The sequence below is a fragment of the Triturus cristatus genome, chromosome 8 (assembly GCF_964204655.1).
Source record: "Triturus cristatus chromosome 8, aTriCri1.1, whole genome shotgun sequence".
Taxonomy (NCBI): Eukaryota; Metazoa; Chordata; class Amphibia; order Caudata; family Salamandridae; genus Triturus; species Triturus cristatus.
The window spans coordinates 986,416,335-986,433,092 of NC_140591.1; the positions used below are offsets into that span (position 1 = coordinate 986,416,335).

Below are 16,758 nucleotides of genomic sequence, written 5' to 3' on the forward strand. Positions count from 1 at the left end.
GGGTGCAGGGTGGGGGGGTTTCTGGGATTTTGGGGTTGTTGTTGGGGGGTTTATTTCTGCAAGGCATGGGGATTCTTTCCAGGACTGTTCCATGGTGGCTCTTCGGGTGTGGGGTGGGCCTCTTTACGTTTGAGGATGGGGGGTAGGGGTTTAAGTGTTATAAGCTGGAATGTTAATGGTTTGGGGGATCGCATTAAGCGTGGGATTGTTTTGCAATTCTTGAAACGGTCAATGCCGGATGTTGCCCTGCTGCAGGAGACGCATCTTATAGGTAATACGTGCTACGCTCTGAATAGGAAGGGTTATAAATTTATAGCACATTCGGGATTCTCCTCTGGGTCCAGGGGTGTGGGCATCCTAGTCAGAGCCTCGCTACCATTTGAGGTGGACTCCACCATTGTTGATGATAGGGGGAGGTTTGTGGCGGTGGCGGGGCGGTGGGAAGGAAGAACTTTGGTTTTAGTTTCGGTTTATGTCCCGCCGGCCCTGCAGGCCTCCACGTTCACAGATCTGGGTAGGGCCCTGCTAGATCTCCCGGGGGGTATGCTTGTGGTGGGAGGTGATTTCAACGCTGTTGGCTCCGGCCTGCTGGATAGATACCCGCCCAGAGACACAGGGGGGGCTTAGAAGTGGCTTCCAGACTTCCTAGACACGCTTGGCCTGATAGACTGCTGGAGGCTCCGGCACCCCACACAGAGCCAATACACGTTCCACTCCGGGGCACATGGTAGTCTTTCCAGGATTGATTACCTACTCACTCTGGCTGCGCATGCCTCATTGGTCTCCGAGGCGAGGCACATGGCGCGTGGTATATCTGACCATTCGCCAGCGTGGATCCGGCTGGATCTAGGTCGGGAGGGAGGAGGAAGGGTGGCCCCTATCAACCCGTGGTATTTCCGAGACCCCAAGATGCGCAGCGCGCTGGTAAAGAAAGTAGATAATTTTTTCAAGGACAATCAGGGATCCGTGGACTCGGCAGTGTCGCTGTGGGAAGCATTTAAGACCGTGCTCCGAGGGGAAGCCCTCTCCCTAGTAGTAGCTGCCAAGCGGCGGAGAGATGGCGAGGTTCTGCAGGTTGAGGAGGAGATCGCGGCTCTGGAGGGAGTGCTGGAGGAGGAGGTTACAGAGTCCTCACTGCATGAGCTTTGCTTGAAGCAAGCTGAGTATAAGGACCTGGTGACGAACGCCGCTAAGACCCTCAGTAGGGAACAGCAGGGCCGTTTGTATGATGTTGGTGACAAGGCAGGGAAACTCCTGGCTTGGCTGGACAAAAAAGAACGGGTCAATAGAGTTGTGCCAGAGTTGACGGGAGAGAGGGGAGAGGCGATTGTGGAACCTGAGAGTATTGTAAAGTGTTTCTCGGACTATTTCTGTAGGGTTTATGCCTCAGTGTCGGATAGGCCGCCCGAGGACTCGTGTGACCTCCTCCGTGATATCGAGTTGCCCTGTCTCTCCGATATAGATAGGGGCGATCTAGATGGTGACATAACGGTTGACGAGGTGGCGGGGGCTATCCGCGCGTTAAACTCGGGCAAGACCTCGGGACCGAACGGCTTGCCGGTCGACCTGTACAAGCTGTTTCCGGATAGGGTCGCCCCTCACCTGCGCGCCATGTTTGTGGAGGCGCGGGGGAGTGGGACCCTCCCGTTGGACCAGCGACTGGCGACGATAGTGGTTATACACAAAGAGGGCAAACCCCGAGATAAGTGCACCTCATATAGGCCTATCTCACTTCTTAACGCAGAGCCGAAAATTCTGGCTAAAATCCTGGCGACCCGATTGATTAGGGTACTCGGTGACTTGGTCCACCCGGATCAATCCGGCTTCATCCCGCACCGAAACACAGCGTTAAATCTTCGGCGCCTTCATGGTGTAATCGCCAGGGCGGGCACGCTGCGTGAACCAGCTATTGTGGCGTCTCTTGACGCCACGATAGCCTTTGACACGGTGGAATGGGCATATTTGTGGGCCGTGCTGACCAAGTTCGGCTTTGGCCACGGTTTTGTGAGCTGGGTGAGGTTGCTGTATGAGGGGCCACTTGCGAGTGTGGTGGTGAATGGTCGGGCGTCGACTCCGTTTCAGCTTGGGAGGGGTACTCGGCAGGGTTGCCCCCTGTCGCCTTTGTTGTTCGCCCTCGCCCTTGAGCCGCTGGCTGCGTGGATACGTTGGCACCCGGATATACGGGGCCTTAGATGGTCGCCTGAACACGAGGACCGTATTTCGCTCTATGCCGATGATATCCTGCTGTATCTTGCCTCACCCAAGAAATCACTTATAGTGGTCTGTGACGTACTCACATCTTTTGGTAGGAACTCGGGTCTTGTTATCAACTGGAGTAAATCGTATTTGTATGTTCTTAGTGGCGAGGCTCCACCGATCCCTAGAACATGCTCGATACAGGTCGCTCAGCAGGGCTTCGTGTATTTGGGGATTTTTATCTCCATGGACTCTGCTGTGCGATATGAGAAGAACCTGCTCCCCCCCCTGGCACGCCTGAGGCGGGATGTTGAAAGCTGGCGGAGGCTGCCGCTCTCCCTCGTTGGGCGTGCGGCCCTGTTTAAAATGATGTCTCTTCCCCGCTTCCTCTACGCACTGCAGAATACCTTGGACTGGGTTCCGGCCAAATACTTTCGGGAGGTCGAAGGCCTCCAACGAACGTTGCTTTGGGATGGGCGGCCGCGAATAGCTATTGCAAAGCTGACGCTTCCATGGTACGACGGGGGCATTGCGCTCCCAGACATCCGACGGTACTATTGGGCCACCCAGCTGAGCGCGATTAATCATGGGTTTTATGGCCCTGCCCTCAGCCCTGGGTATGCCATGGACAGGTGGTTGCTGCGTGGTGGTAACTACTACAGGGCATTGTACTCGCGGTCCCTAGACTCGTCCCTCACGGGGCCCACTGGTGTGGCAGTGCGTGTGTGGAAGATGGCAACTGACTCTCTGGGCTGGAAGGATAGGCTCACCCTCGCTACCCCGCTGTTTGAATCGGAGAGACTGGGAAGGCTTTGGCACACAAAAGGGTTTGATAAATGGGACCTGATCGGCATCTCCAGGGTGGGAGATGTGCTGAATACGGGGAAGGTGAAGTCCTTTGAAGAGTTGCAGACGGAGTATGAGCTGGGGCCCTCCGAGTATTTCCGATATATTCAGGTGCGTCACGCCCTTCGATCAGTCCTCGTAGAAGGTGAGAAGGTGCCTGAGTCCTCTCCTTTGGAGGACCGGGTCCTTGATGGCCATATGCCCGAGAGCACGATCTCGCTCATCTATAAGAAACTGATCAACGTCCGGGCGGACATGCTTCTGGGGCTGAGGGACCAGTGGACTAGGGATGGCCTCGAGTTGGATGATGAGGATTGGCAGTCGGCTGTTTCCTCTCCTAAGGAGGTCGCGATCCCGTCGCGTCTGAGGCTGGTGCAGCTTAAAATACTGCATCGAGTGTATGTGACGGGGCCAAGGCTGGTTCACATGGGATTCTCGGAGGACGGCCTATGCAGGAGGGGATGTGGTATGGTGGGTACTTTCCTGCATATCATTTGGGAATGTGGTGTCATTACGGAATTCTGGAGGAGAGTCCATGCAGTGATGGGGGAGGTGACGGGCATTGCTATGCAGCCGGAAGCGCGATGTTGCCTCCTGAATGTCTGGGGGCCCACTGACCACGATGAGGCACAGACCCAATGGGTGACTCTGGGTAACATGGTCGCTAAGAGAGATATCGCGCGATTGTGGGGCTCCGCGGGGCCCCCCACATTGACCGGGTGGAAAGAAAATATGGACTGGAGTATGTTAAGGGAGAAGACGGTCTATTGCGCTAGAGGCCGCCCCCGGAAGTGGCACGCCATCTGGGGGCGGTGGAATCAATACAGGGGGGGAATATGTCTTGCCCCGGATCTGGATCCTCCCGAGGAACAGCTTTCCTCCTAACCTTCTTTCCAGCTCAGTATGGTTTATGGACTTTTTTGGCCTCTGCTGTCCCCCTTCTTCCTCTCTACACTGTACTGTAACTGGTAGATGAGTGGGGTCCGGCCTCACCTGGGGGGCTTCACCATGGGCTTTCAGTGTTCTTGCCTTGCTGGGGTTTGTTGTGTGTTGTTGTGTTTACTTAAAATTGAACCTTTGCACTTCTCCTTTCACGGTACTGGGGACGCATCTTTGTTTCTATATATCGATGCTGCCGAACCTCCGGGTTGTCGGCTGAATAGCTGTGTCCTGACTTTTGAAAATAAAGGTTTTAAAAAAAAAAAAAAAGAATATAGGTCATATCACACTAACTGTCAGGACATATTCACAGAGTACCCAAAATCCTGGTACCCCATGTTAATGGCAATTGCCTACCTCCCAACTTACGTGACCTACTTTAGAGGGATTGGGCCCCAGTGGAATTAGCGTCCTTTCAAATTAGATATTTGCATCAACCCTCACCACAGAGGAATGTGAAAGGCATTAGTATGCAGTCTCAATACTGTTTGCCTCATTGCAAAAAAAGCAAACACCATATACATCCGTACATATGTAAAACTGTGTACTGTAATGTATAAAATACATAGCACAAGAAAGGAAAGAGTGGGAAACAATAAAAATGTATTATAAACAACTTTGTACCTAGCACCCTGTCTACGGGAGAGTGAAAAAGCAGCTACAGATGTACTATTAACTCCTCGTCTGAGTTCAGTCTGAGTTCAGTCCCTGAGGTATTTTGGTGTTAAGCATCAGATGTATCTTGATTCCAGTCTCCTTATTTGGAGCTGCCTATTACCTCCTCTGGGACTCTTTGGGACAGAATCAATGACAAAATATACCATATCCTTGGCATTGCCTTGGTGAGATTGAGTAATATGTCTGGCCACAGGGTAGCTCTGACCATCATTCGTGATTGCTCTGAGGTGCTGCAGAATCCTAACATGTACTTTGTGGATTGTGCTGCCTACGTATCTTTTCTGGCAAATACACTCTAAAACAGATACTGCAAAATCACTTTTGCAGTTATATGTGCCCCTGATTTCAATGGGTGTAGTTCTAAGAGGTGACTGAATGGTGGTCATGTTCCGGCTATGCCTACACGCTTTTCACTTTGCACATTTAAAGAATCTTTTTTTGCTGTTAGCCAATCTGAGCCACCCCTCGTGTGTGGCACATTCTGCACCAGCTCTCTCTTCATGCATTTGGCCCTCCTGAAGGATATCAAGGGGGCCCGAGGGATGTCTGATCCTATCAATGGGTCACGCTTCAAAATTCTCCAATTTCTCTGTAGAATATTGCGTACTCTTGGGTGATAAGCTGAGTATCCTGTGATTAGTCTAACTAGGCCTGCCTGCCTGGGGTTCTTTTTCTTCATCTCACTTTTGCTGTCCCCAAATAACATCGCCTCAAGACTCTTGGGTCTCGCTTTAGACTCTGCTAACTCCAAAACCTCCTTGCTGTAGCCCTTAAATCTCATTCTGTCGAATAGGTCTTTCTGAGCTTATCTCAAATCTGCCTCATTGCTGTAGTTACGCTTCATGCGTAAACATTCTGCATAAGGGATACTGTTCTTAAGTCTGGTGTGGTGGAATGGAGTTGCCTGATGTTGGCTTTCTGTATGTTTTAGTCTGTAGTTTGTTATTCTCAACATACACCACCAGGTAAAGGGAATGCACTTCTTTTTTACTAATGTTACTCGTGAAAGTAAGGTTCAAATCATTAGTGTTGATCTCTTGTGCAGATATCTGTGCTGACTCCGGTGACCCTTTCCACAAGATGAATAAGCTGTCAATGTATCTGGTTAGAAGGACCACATTCTCCGACCATTCCTTGGCATGTTTGACCTTGAGTACCTGCTCCTCCCACCAGCCCATATGCAAATTAGCATAGCTGGGGGCGAAGCAGGTACATATGGCCATCCCTTGTGTCTGTTTGTAGGTTTATTGGTTATACATAAAGAGGTTGTTATCAACCATTCAGCCAGGTCGAGGAGCATGAATGTCTGCTGGTGAAGATGTATTGATCTCTTTCCGAGGAAGTGTTTCAGTGCTCTGATCCCATCTACATGCTTGATGCTGATATAGAGAGCAGAAACATCTAAGGTCATAAGGAGAAACTGCTCATCCCAGGTCACGTTGTATATCTTACGCAGGAAGTCTCTGTGCCACTTCTACGGAATAAGACGATTATTCTCTGCCCTGGCCTCAGACCTAGAGATGCCCAAAAGAAAAAATTGTTGATGAAATGTAGTACACCTATGTAATTTTATATGTGATTTTGATCATTGAATGTCATAATATTCATTAAACAACACACAAATAAAAGGGTATCCTCATTCTCTTTAAAGTGCCCTATCTTTTGTGTTTTTTTGGTTCAATAGCCATCGTAAACATGGTTCAGAAATGCAACTCTTGAGCTGAGTACGGTATTAAAATATGTGTATACAAAACTTTATTTCTGTCGTACGACCATAAAAGTGCGACGTACAATACAACTCATACATAAAAAATGTAAATTAAGATAAAATATGAGACCATAAAAATGCAATGTACAATAGTAGGGCTCATAAGTAAAAGATTTAAGAGGGTTAAAACTTGAGTTGCATGGCGAGAGCTTATTAGGCTAGAGCCAGGTTTCTAATTTGCATGCTTAAAAACCCTCTATCTGGTACTAAAATGCATAACGTCAGTCACAATAATAAAATCCGTTAAAACCCTTCCTATTTGTTTCTGTTTTTTAGTTGCTGTACAAATGCTCATCAATCCTGAGGTGCCACCTTCTTGTTCTTCTGTGCCTGTACCCAAACTCCGTTGCAGCTTCCTGGTTTCCCAAAAGCCTCCCCTGTGACGTGATGGAATCTTCTGATGATGTTTCCTTACTTGTGGACTGTGCCGATCGCCGTCTGACAGAAGTTCCAGGGCAAATTCCCACCAACGTCACTAATTTGACACTCACAATTAATCATATACCACATATTTCACAGAAGTCCTTTCTCCGTCTCCAGCACCTGGTGGAGATTGATTTCAGATGCAACTGCGTTCCTGTGCGGTTGGGTCCAAAGAACCGTGTGTGCACTGAGAGACTTTCTATTGAGGACAAAAGCTTCACGTCACTCATGTATTTAAAATCACTGTATTTAGACGGGAACCAGCTCTTGGAAATTCCTCGCGGACTACCTCCACACTTACAATTACTAAGTCTTGAAGCGAACAGCATTTTTTCAATAACCAAGGGCAATTTGACAGACATGGTAAACCTAGAAATCCTCTACCTGGGCCAGAACTGCTATTATCGCAATCCCTGCAACGTGTCATTTTATATTGAGAATGATGCATTTTACGGTCTCACAAATTTATCAGTTTTGTCTTTAAAATCAAATAATATAACACATGTTCCTGGCAGGTTACCATCAAATTTGAAGGAACTCTATCTTTACAACAATGTTATTCAATCTATCAGAGAAAATGATTTTCAAAATCTTTCGCACTTGGAAATTCTTGACTTGAGTGCCAACTGTCCAAGGTGTTACAATGCGCCTTATCCTTGTATCCCCTGCCCAAACGATGCAGCAATTGAAATTCACATTGAAGCATTTAGCTCCTTAAAAAATCTGAAAATCTTGCGTCTTAGGAGCAATTGTTTGCGTAAAATACCAAGCAACTGGTTTAAAAATACTAAAGAACTACAAGTATTAGATCTTTCCCAAAACTTTTTAGCACATGAAATGGGAGAGGCCAATTTTTTGAGACTTATTCCCAAACTAAAGGAGCTAGATTTTTCTTTTAATTATGATCTTCAAGTGTATCCCGTATTTATGAAATTGTCAACTACATTTTCATCTTTGTTGTCCCTTGAACATTTCCGGGTAAGGGGGTATGTTTTTAAAGAACTTACCATAGAACATCTTAGACCACTGATCCCGCTTAAAAATCTAACACTACTCGATTTGGGTACAAATTTTATTAAGGTTGCAAATTTGAGCTTGTTTCAGAACTTCCCTGCTCTGGAACTTGTAGACCTATCTTGGAATAAAATATCGCCATCTAGTGATTCTGATCAGGGTTCTTTTTCGAATTCCAGAAATTCTGAGAACTATTTCGGCAGTGCACGGCTTCAAGACACACATTACTTCATGTATGATGAAAATGCACGCAGATGCAAGAGCAAAGACAAGGAGAACATTCCTTTTATTTCTTTTGTAAAGGAGGACTGCCGTGACTTTGGAAAAACCTTAGACCTTAGCATCAATAACCTTTTTTTCATCAACGCCAAAGATTTCCAGCATGTCTCCTCTTTCAAATGTCTCAACTTGTCAGGCAATGCTATTGGCCAGTCTTTGAATGGTAGTGAACTTCAGTACTTAAAACAGTTAAAATACCTGGATTTCTCGAACAACCGACTTGATTTTTTGTTTGCAACTGCCTTTAAAGAACTGACAGATTTGGAGGTGCTCGACCTGAGTAATAACAACCATTATTTTCTGGCAGAAGGTATCACCCATATGCTCAATTTTACCAATTTTTTGCCCTCTCTGAAGAAACTGCTTTTGAACAGGAACGAAATCTCCTCCTCCACCAATAAAAATATGAATAGTTCGTCTCTGGAAATATTGGAATTTAAGGGAAACCGTCTTGATATTCTATGGAGAGATGGAGATTCAAGATATCTATCCTTCTTTAAGAATCTAAAAAAGCTAAGAAAATTAGATATTTCCTATAATTCCTTGAGTTTTATACCTCCAGGGAGTTTTGAAGGCATGCCTCCTCAACTTTCAGAGCTCTGCTTAGCCAACAATAAACTTACATCATTCAACTGGGGGCAACTTATATTTCTGAAAAAGCTAGAAGTCTTGGACTTGAGCAACAATGAGCTAGTCAATGGACCACGTGAGTTGTCCAACTGCACGTCAACAGTTACTAGGCTAATTTTAAAAGGTAACAAAATAAAGAAACTAAGAGAGCATTTCCTGCGTGGCGCTTTCCAATTGCGCTACCTGGACCTTAGTGATAACAGCTTAACTACAATCAATAAGTCCAGTTGTCCAATGGATGTGATCCAGAAACTTGACACATTGATCCTTCAGGGTAATCCTTTTAAGTGCAATTGTGAAGCAGTATGGTTTGTGTGGTGGTTAAACCAAACAAATGTCTATGTCCCCCGCCTTGCCACAGACGTTACCTGTGCTGGCCCTGGGACACATAAAGACAAAAGCCTGATTCTTCTGGATCTATATACCTGTGAAGAAGATCTTCCGCTTGTTGTACTGCACTCTGTCTCAGCATCAATAATTATTTGCCTTATGGTGATCGCGATCTCAAACCACTTGTATTTCTGGGACATTTGGTACAGTTACCACTTTTGTGTGGCCAAATTAAAAGGCTACCGCCGTTTGCCTTCCTCAGGCAAATGCTATGATGCCTTCATTGCCTATGACACACAGGATGTGCCTGCATCGGAATGGGTTTATAAGGAACTAGTTACAAACCTGGAAGGTCAAGGAGGAAAACAGATTAATTTGTGCCTGGAAGAAAGAGATTGGGTTCCAGGGCAAGCAATTTTTGAGAACCTCTCTGAATGCATACGCATGAGTCGAAAAACTGTGTTTGTGCTGACAAAAAAGTATGCACAAAGCGGGCATTTCAAGACAGCATTCTACATGGCACACCAGTGTCTAATGGATGAAAATGTGGATGTGATTATCTTCATATTTCTAGAAAAGGCCTTGCACAATTCTAAATATCTCAGGTTAAGAAAGAGACTATGTAAAGGTTCGGTTTTGGAATGGCCTACAAACCCACACTCTCAGTGTTACTTCTGGCACTGCCTGAGAAACGCACTACAAAGAGACAATCACATGACCTATGACAAACTTTTCAAAGAGATTGCTTAGACCAGTCAGTTTCTCTTCAAAAAGATCCATGCATAACGACTCACAACATGATATCACTAAAAGAGAGAGCAAGCTTGTATTTAACTTAAAAAATAATGTTTTTCTGAGAATCGGACTCATTAGCAATTCAAATATTCAATGCCTCTGATTAGTAACTTTCTGCAAAAAATAAAATGACTTTCAAAACTGGAAACAAATTCTATTCCAGGCTTCCACAGATATCCTTTATCCAAACTCTTACTGCTGCGGGTGTTAGCAGATGACACAAAAAATGGATGGGGAGATAAAGTGTTTAGTCATTACACATTATGGTCATGAGCGGAACCCTGAGTGAAAATTTCTGTATCATGATCCCAACATTGTCAACATCTTAAAACCTTATCACGAGTAGAGATGTGAACGGTGAGGAATCCCTGCACCTGGTAATTACTGGTACAATTGCAATTAGTAAATCCTATGTGCGAGATTCCCTCTTCACTATGAGTTGGGATGGCCAGAATATGGAAGAACTTTGGATATTTATGGGCTGATTCCAATGCGTTAGGAAACGGCTCAGACCCTCGGTTGAAGCCATTCCTAACCCATCGTAATTAGCCGGTCGGATTAATTTGTGACTGACCCATTATGATGGTGTTGGTCGGAAAGAAATCCGACTGGTCATTCCGATGGACTCGGAGAGCCCGTCTGCCAGTCAGAACAATTTCAGTAATCCCAATGGCTTCTCTTTCTGCCCGAGGGATTACAATATCGGATTCCGGCAGCCTTTCTGTGCCAGTGTTTCCGACACTTAAATGCTGTCGGCAGTCGACTTTTGGGGCTCCCATGGGTGCACGGCCTCCGAATGGATTCCAAGGGAGTACCTATTGTGCCCCCCTGTTGATCACTGCCCCTCATTGTTTTACAATGAGAGCATGCATTCCGGTCGGAATGCATGCTCCCATTGTAAAGAATAGGTGTGCGACCGAACAGTGTTCGGTCGCATCCAAATTGGTTGGTCGGGACCGCTGACAGGAGGTCGGTCGGTCGGTCCCAGTACCGTAACGATGTCAGGCAGACTTAAGTCCGCCCAACATCGTAATTACGCCCTCAGTGTTTGCGCTCCAGTTTTTTCCTGACGACAGTTCTTTTCCCCATTCATATTTCACCAGACTGTTTTTTCTGGTGAACTGTGAATGTGGGAAAGTCGGAGGTGCAGATTGCTTTGCTTAACTAGTACTCCTGATTCAGTCAGAATCTACTCCTAATGAGCGGTGTGGTCTAGATCACCTCTCCTCCTCTCATGTGCATATTTTAGAATCGTCAAACATAACAACTTTTTGGAGGTCCTCTTATGTTGATTTATGCTTCCGGCTATTTGTAGGTAGTTTTTAGCAATAATGACTCGACAAAAGCTCTGTTTTATTTTAACACTTTACAACTAGAAGAAGGCCATTGAAGAAGGACGATTAACCTATACATTTGTATTTCAACTCTGCTGCTCAACTGTCCTGGTAGTTCCGATTTTGTTTTCTAATTGTATAATCATGATGGTGGTATATGTGGCTCAATGATATGCTTTGATGCCTTTGTAAACAGTTGTATTACAGTCCAAGAACAAATCAGGTTAAATGAACTAGTCGGTTGAAATATTTTTATTTGGTACCAACATGAAGTAAAATACAAGACACATAACAACAACCTCGTTGAGATCTAATCTCAGCAAAGTCAGCTAAAAAGTCCCAATCGTAATTTAGCAAATAATCACTGGAACCATAAAGCCTGCCTGCTCTTTGTAGAACCAAAGGAAAGGAAATGTAAAGGAGAGAGACAAGAAAGGAACAACACAGTACTCGCTCGTCCCTGGTTTTTGGGGCGTGCGCCTTCCAGATCATGTCATGACCATCCCATCCTGAAGATCCAGCTACCCATGCAGCACTCAACGCATCCAGTCATGCAGAGATTCAGGCAGCCTCCAATGTGGAACACAAAACAGCCACACATTGAGGATCCCTCCAAAAGTTGTCAATCAGTTCTATCTTGATATCAAGTTTCAACACAATGTCAGTTGCGGGTAGGTTGAAGGAGGCGATCTCCTCCCTCTCCGATACAGTTCCAGCCCTTAGAATCTACAGACATGCACTATGCTTTAGTTTCTTTGTCATCTGTTCCAGGCTCAGCACTGAATCCTTCAACATCTCTGCTTTCTTTGCAGCCACTTCAATGGCACCAGTCTTCTCTTCCGGGTCGATATGCAGGGTCGCAAATGAGAGAATCAAAGTACTTCCGCTTTTGTCAATTCCGCCTCACCAGGGGGCGTCAGTGGTGTCATATGCTATAAAGTGTCTAATCACTTACCTCTTGCATACACTTCATGACCTGTCAGGTAAGGATATGTAAAAACACCGCAGCACCAACAGGCAGACACTGAGCATCTCAATGTCTACTTTGCTGCTAGATCACTGCAGTTAGTTATCGGGGTGCTTCATCCAGGGGAACATCAGTGGCACAGAGATCCACAGACCGGTCGTTCCACGGTTTCCCAATGCTTTGTGGGAAAAAGAGAGGGTGATGATTTTGCATCAGTGGCTCATCTGCCTGCCCTCAGTCAGGTCAGCGCGGTAATGACAAATGGGCACTTTTCGAGGTTAACCTCGCCTGCCTCCTCCTCAGTACCTGCAGAAGTCTGGAGCCCACTGTACCATGCCACTGTCTGTTACACAGGGTGGCAGGATTGCCACTACTGGCACTGGCTCCTCCATTCCTGTGCAGGGTCACTGCAAAGATAAGGGTGCTGAAGAAGCAGACATCATCTGACCGCATCTCCACTGAAGGTAGATACATTTACCATCCTCGTGGGCGCGCCTCCATTTTTGGGGGGCGTTTTATATAGCGTGAGCTCGACCCGAAGGTATCAGAGGCTTTACATGAGCACCTGTGGCATTACAGACGGACACATTCATGTTGTTAGGCACGGGGAGATTACATGATTTGCCCAACAGTAACCTGAGCATCATCCCTGGTGAGACTCAAACCCAGTTCCCCAGCTTCGAGTTCCACCCTCACACCATTAAACCACATCTTTTATGCCACATCCACATGTCATTAAGGCAGAAGACATCAATATCAGTGGCTTAGCTGTGGCCAGTGGGCGCAAAACTGCCGAGAAACAAGAGTTCGACCGAGAGCACCAGAATCCATGGCCAGCTTGAGACCTGTTCAGCCACACCCTTCATGACGCACTTTGAAATAAGCCGGCCATCCACACCAATCTAGGCCTACATTTTAGCTATGACCTTACTTCCGAACGCAGTTATAACAGTTGCGTAGCTAGACGCACTGCCACCCTGGGAAGCTTGCCGGTAAGAGCTGGGGGTGGTAATGGAGGACTTGTTGGGGTGTGGGGGTGGCGGTCGACAGACGACTTGTTCCTGGGGGTAGAGAGGAGGAGAGGGGGTGCCAGCCGACGGCTGACTTGATCTTGGGCCCGGAAGGATGATGGTAGTCGCCGTCCCCAAAAACTGTGCCGCCCGGGGCGGACTACCCCCCTCAGGGCCGGACTGGGAACTAAAAGCAGCCCTGGCACATTTTGCCAGACCAGCCCCCGTCCGGTGTGTAGCGAGCGAGCGCAGCGAGCGAGCCCGACCGCTACTAGAGGGTTTGGGGGGGGAGGGGGGGGTTTCACCCCCACGAAAATTTTGAAAAATGACAGACCAAAATGGTGAATTTTACAGCACATTTTTCATTACATATTCAAATTGTATTAACTTTCAAAGCACAGTAAATAGTAGATGATGACCTTAAAGAGCACCAGGTTACCCACCCAGGCATATGTACCCATAGACATTCTTTCAGAGAGCACCAAAAATAGACACAAATAGTGAATCAGAGAGAACAAAGTAAAAGTGAGACAAGCCCTCACATGGTGTGTAGTGAGCAAGCAAAGTGAGAAACCACTACTAGGGGGAGTTTGGGGGGTTGAACTTCTCCCCCCCCCAAGAAAATTTGGGAGACAGAAAGGCCAAAACAAAGCATTTTTCAACACATTTTTCATTACATATTAGATTGAATTAACTTTTAAAGCATAGTAAATGAAATTGCATACAGTGCTGCCCAGGACTCTTTAAGAGGCTGTACAGTGATGATCACAACACTCTTCGGGCCACTCTTCTCTTTTCAACAAAAAGTGCAATGCATTTTAGGCTTTTTTTTTTAAGACTGTTTCAACGTCATAACTTTAGAGCATAAAAACTACATTCTGATATTCTCTTTTGTATTTTCAATAAATTGTCACTCACGTTGTCACACATTAAGCACCGAGGCCAGAAACTGGGAAATGTCACTCATAAGCATCTGATAAATAGTACCTAGGGCACAGAGGCCAGAAACTATGGAAACATCACACCCATGCAGTGTAACTCTTAATAATGATTACAATTATTCCTCGAATTTAAGCAGTTTGTGCAAGATCAGTTGTTCTGGGTACACGTGTTCTGAATAGTGATAATGCTCCCTGCCCCCTCTACCCCAACCCCCAGGCGGACCCGCCAAGAGGCCTAAACACTCATGAAAAACAAATGAAGATGTCTGCATAATACATTCATTGACAAAATATATTGTATAGAAACGCTGGGAGGAACATAAACAAGCACTCACTGCGGCAATAGGTCTGGCTATGTTTTTACGTGGGGAGGAAAGAGAGGGGGGAAGGAAGGGGGAGAGAGAGAGGTAGACAGAAGAAGAGAAAGGGTGAAGAAGAGGGAGAAAAAGAGGAAGAGAATGAGAGATAGAGGAAGGAGGGGAATGAGAGAAAGACGGAGAGAGGGATTGAAAGACTAGAGAGAGAGAGAGCGATAGAGAGAGGGACGAGAGGGAGAAAAGGCTAGAGAGCAAGGGGTAGAGAGCGAGAGAGATATGGGGATAGAGATGGAGAGAGGGGGATAGAGAAGGAGAGAGGGAGATAGAGGAGGGAGAGAGTGAGAGAGCAAAAGAGGGATGGGTATAGAGAGAACGATTGAGAGGGATAAATGGAGAGCGTGTGAGGGAGCGAGAGAGAGGGATAGAAAGAGAGAGAGAGAGAGAGAGAGAGAGAGAGAGAGAGAGAGAGAGAGAGAGAGAGAGAGAGAGAGAGAGACTCTCTCTATATCCCTCTCAGAGAGAGAGAGAAAGGGAGAGGGAGAGACACCTTAATATAGAGCACTGTCCACCCAGTCTTTAAAGGTTGCCATATACTAGTCAAGTTATGTCTATTAGCTGATCCATTCAATATAGCAGCTTCCACTTTGAAGTTGTCCATGAACGGTATCACTAGTGCCTATTTCTGTTAAGGGGTCCATCCATATCTAAACTGTGTTTAACCATGCCCAGTCTTGCAATCACCACACCTGCAAACACCATAACTTTATGTTCCCTTGCCATGATTGACTCCTCTGACCCTAAACAAATCTAACAACAGGATGGTATCATCCGCCGACTCTAGAGTGTTATTGACATTTTTAAAAACTGCTCCTCAGATCTCCACCAAGTCCTGACATAGGGCAAACACGTGCATAACATAATCTATGGCACATCGAGGATATTTGTGTGCTTTCCCTCTCCCTCTCTCAACAGGTTTGACATATGTGTTACACTTGAATTTTCAGTAGTACTTGTTTTTTTCCGTCCTCTGTGAACCTTTAGTTGGTGCAGTTAATGGTCAGCAGCAGCCGTACTCTGAACATTGTTCCAGCAGCAAGGAGAGTGCAAGCCAGCACTCATAGGAGCAACACCGAATACTATAGAAAGCAAAAAAAGACTGCAAGCAAGTACCTCGTGTAGGGAGCAAGAGTGAGAGTGCGAGCTGACATGCATTACAACAAGGAGGTGGCGCAAGTCAGCGACAGCGAGTAGAGACCAGCAGCACCCGTTGTAGCACACAGCAGAGCAATGAAAGCTTGCGACTGTACTAAGACAACAGTAGCAAAGTGCAGGCTATGAAGTTTTATAGGGAAAAACTTGAGTTTGCAACCTGTCATGTGCTACAGGGAGAAACGAGATAGAGCGAGCCTTCTTATACTAAAGAGAGAAACCCAGGATTTCAACCTCTCACGGAACCCCTCAAGTGAGAAAGGAGTGTGCGTTTTTTCTATTTATAGGGGGTGAACTGAGAGAGCAAACTGTCACTTATCACAGAGGGAAATAGGCGTTTGCAAACTGGCACTTTTATATTCAGGAAAGTAAAGGCGCAAGCTGTCACTGAACATGCTTCCTTTATTATTGAGAACTCTGGCAAACCACACTTCATTTCACAAAGTCCTCAGAACATGTCTTTTAGATGCTAAATGGGTTGGACATTCTCCTTCTGTCCTATGCTCCCTACCTTGAGGACGCCCGTCTCTGTGTGCTTTATACATCTACAATTAATTATTTCATTCATCCATGGGGAGAAACAGGTGTGCGCGCCTTGAAGTCTAATTGGGACACAATGGGTGTATGCATCCTGTTACACGTAGAGTAAAAGAAGAGGAATACATGCTTACACTTTGAACAGACACGATGTCGATAAACATGTAAAAAATCCATCCTGATGATTTCATTTCAATTTCCGCGGATTGCTGCGTTTTTCCTAGTTCCATCTTTAAGACCCACCTGCTAAAAATGTCTTTGTAGCACGGGCCCTGCACAGTAGTGCTGTGCCGCCCACCACCCATAAATCAGATCTGGCCCCTGACCACTGCAAACAAACAAATACTACAATCACCTGCGCTGCGGGCGGCAGACAGGGGAGATTAAATTCCGGGGTGCGGATCTCTTTGCAGGCTGTCCTGCTCTGAATGCCTGCCTTGACCTCGCCTCAGTCACGCGCACTTCCCAATGCGCATGAGCATCACTGCAGACACCACCCTAAAAAAAACCAGCGGTGACGCGGAGGCAGTGACATATGCGCGCTG

The 16,758-nt window shown here is 46.4% G+C and overlaps 1 protein-coding gene across 3 annotated transcripts in view; it reads left to right on the forward strand.

Annotated features, from left to right (window-relative positions):
- The window catches only part of TLR7 (toll like receptor 7), a 201,071-nt gene extending 191,021 nt beyond the window's left edge, over nt 1-10,050 (forward strand). For all 3 annotated transcript variants that reach the window (XM_085622539.1, XM_085622537.1, XM_085622538.1), the window contains one exon: nt 6,704-10,050. In XM_085622539.1, coding sequence (XP_085478665.1) covers nt 6,704-9,853 — 3,150 coding nt within the window. In that variant the 3' untranslated portion in view covers nt 9,854-10,050. The remainder of the gene's footprint in view (nt 1-6,703) is intronic.
- Nucleotides 10,051-16,758: the final 6,708 nt, after the last annotated feature.